Consider the following 2674-nt stretch of genomic DNA (forward strand, 5'->3'; position numbering starts at 1 on the left):
GGAGACATTGAGTCTGAGTGGACTATGTTCTCCACTTCCATTGTTGGCGCGGCTGTCCGAAGCTGCGGCCACAAGGTCTCCGGTGCCTGTCGTTGGTGGTGGACACCGGAGGTAAGTCGTCAAGCTTAAGAAGGAGTCCTACCGAGCCTGGTTGGTTCGTGGGACTCCTGAAGCAGCCAACGGGTACAGACAGGCCAAGCGGACTGTGGCTCAGGTTGTTGCGGAAGCAAAAACTTGGGTCTGGGAAAAGTTCGGGGAGGCCATGGAGGAGGACTACCAGTCGGCCTCGAAAAAATTCCAGCAAACCATCCAAGGGGAAGCAGTTTCCCACCATTGCTGTTTACAGCGAGGGGGGGGAGCTGTTGACCTCGACAGAGGATGTCGTCAGGAGGTGGAAGAAATATTTCGAGGATCTCCTCAATCCCGCTGATACGCCTTCCGTGGAGGGAGCTGAGGCTGAGGACTCAGCAGCTGATCCTCCCATCTCCTGCGCTGAGGTCACCGAGGCAGTCAAAAAGCTGCTCGGTGGAAAGGCGCCGGGGGTGGATGAGATCCGCCCTGAGTACCTCAAGTCTCTGCATGTTGTGGGGCTGTCTTGGTTGACACGTCTCTCCAGCATCGCGGTAAGTCGGACCTGTTCACGGTGCATGTTGGACTACGGCAGGGCTGACCTTTGTCACCGGTTCTGTTCATTATTGCTATGGACAGAATTTCTAGGCAGAGCCAGGTGTCGGGTGGGGTCTAGTTCGGGAGCCACGTGTTGTTCACGAGTGAGGGTAGGATGGAGTGTGAGATTGACAGGCGGATCGGTGCAGCAGCCGCAGTAATGCGGTCGCTGTATCGGTCTGGGTCGTGACTGAAAGAACGAGATCCGGGATAGCGGCTGAAATGAGCTTTCTCCGCAGGGTGGCAGAGCGCTCCCTTAGAGATAGGGTGAGGAGCTCTGTCACACGAGAGGAGCTCGAAGTAGAGCCGCTGCTCCTCCACATCGAGAGGAGTCAGCTGAGGTGGCTTGGGCATTTACATCACATGCCTCCCGGACGCCTCCCTCGGGAGGTGCTCGGGTGCCGTCCCTCTGGGAGGAGACCTAGGGGAAGACCTAAGACACGCTGGAGCGACTATGTCGCTCGGCTGCCCTGGGAACGCCTTGGGGTCCCCCCAGAAGAGCTGGAGGAAGTGTCGAGGGAGAGGGATGTCTGGGTGTCCCTGCTCAGACTGTTGCCCTCACGACCCGGCCCCGGATACGCGGTTGATGATGGATGGATGGATGGAATACTCACGATCACAAAGCTTCATCGTGTGTAGTCAGACCCAGAACTGGGTCATGGAGAAACTGCTCTTAAAAAAAAAAAAAGGGAAGTGCAGCTCTGATGTGAAGCACCATGAGATTTGGCTTTTTTATTGTTTGAGTTTCTGATCACACCAGTCACTCATATGTTCTATGTTGTTATGTAGATATAAATATATAGATTATGTACAAACCCCTGTACACTCACACTAACAAAGACGGTTGTGCAGTTTACAATCAAACTCTTTGCAACATCATACAATATTCCAACAGTGTGCACAATTTTATCGGGCCACACTTCCATGAGAGTCTTGTGTTTCCCCCTGGGTCTGCTTCACTGGTGCCTCATCAGCTTCAGGAGGGTCCTGGACTCCCAGACTGCTGCTGCAGCAGCAGCAAACAAAATAGGCTTTTTTGAGTTCTTCTACCATAGTTTTCTCTCCATCTTCCAGCTCTGCGTCCTTCTGCATCTCCCACCTGGAAAAAACAGAGACAGCGTAAAGAGTAAGTAGACGGAGCAGACAGAAAGTGGGGTGTTTTTTTAAGCATAAATAAACATTTTTATGTATGAAACATCCATCTAGTGGAAGCAACAAAGAAACACATGTTTTCTGTGTACCTTTAGGGCATCTTTTTGCACAGAAACAAAATTCTGGGTGTCTATTTCAGATCGTCATCCTCTGTGGAAAAGTCCTGGAATCTACAGGTGCAGAACCACCCCTATATTTATGTGTGTGACTAATTTCCCTGTAGGAAATTGCTTCTTGTATCATCTGGCTCCCCCTGTTTTGTTTAATCACTTCTACAGTTCATCTCTCTCCTCTCCAGCCTGTTTTCTAATTCTTAAGTTATAGAGTGGACGGAAGGGCCTCAATATGAAGACATCAAAGGTAGTCACGTAATTCACTCGCAGTATTTCACTGGAATCCCTAGATGAGTAACTGTGGTCAATCAAATCCATATGGAGTTGCGTGAAGGCTGTCTTTGAGCCGTCGCATCACATACTCTCCTGCGAGGGAAATTAAATCTGTCTGACTGCAAATGATTGCATTTTCATTGCAATCTCTGCATCTCCTTTTATCCGGCACTTGCTGCTGTCCGATTCCTGGCTGTATCTTTAAATATGTACCATATACTTAGGCTTTCTGCATGTCAGTGTGTGTGAGAGAGGAGTATACACAGGAGGAGGAGTAGAGCGATGTAAAACTTCAAATTTATCAGTGTTCCATGCATAGCAATTAGATGAAGAGGGCCTCTCAATGAAGAGCACTGAGGTGAAATTTTAGCCTCTGTTTCTGTGAAAGTTCTCTAAGGAAAAAATGTAAAAAAAAAAACAAATGCACAAAACGTCAAAATCTGTTTTAAAAAATCTAATTACTCTGTAGG

At 49.1% G+C, this 2674-nt stretch overlaps 1 protein-coding gene across 2 annotated transcripts in view; it reads right to left on the reverse strand.

The window, feature by feature from the left end:
- Positions 1-1156: 1156 nt before the first annotated feature.
- Positions 1157-2674, reverse strand: part of kiaa0825 (KIAA0825 ortholog) — a 111108-nt gene continuing 109590 nt past the window's right edge. For both annotated transcript variants that reach the window (XM_025053023.1, XM_008336746.3), the window contains one exon: positions 1157-1765. In XM_025053023.1, coding sequence (XP_024908791.1) covers positions 1573-1765 — 193 coding nt within the window. In that variant the 3' untranslated portion in view covers positions 1157-1572. The remainder of the gene's footprint in view (positions 1766-2674) is intronic.

The sequence above is a fragment of the Cynoglossus semilaevis genome, chromosome Z, assembly GCF_000523025.1.
Source record: "Cynoglossus semilaevis isolate Cse_v1.0 chromosome Z, Cse_v1.0, whole genome shotgun sequence".
NCBI classification, from domain to species: Eukaryota; Metazoa; Chordata; class Actinopteri; order Pleuronectiformes; family Cynoglossidae; genus Cynoglossus; species Cynoglossus semilaevis.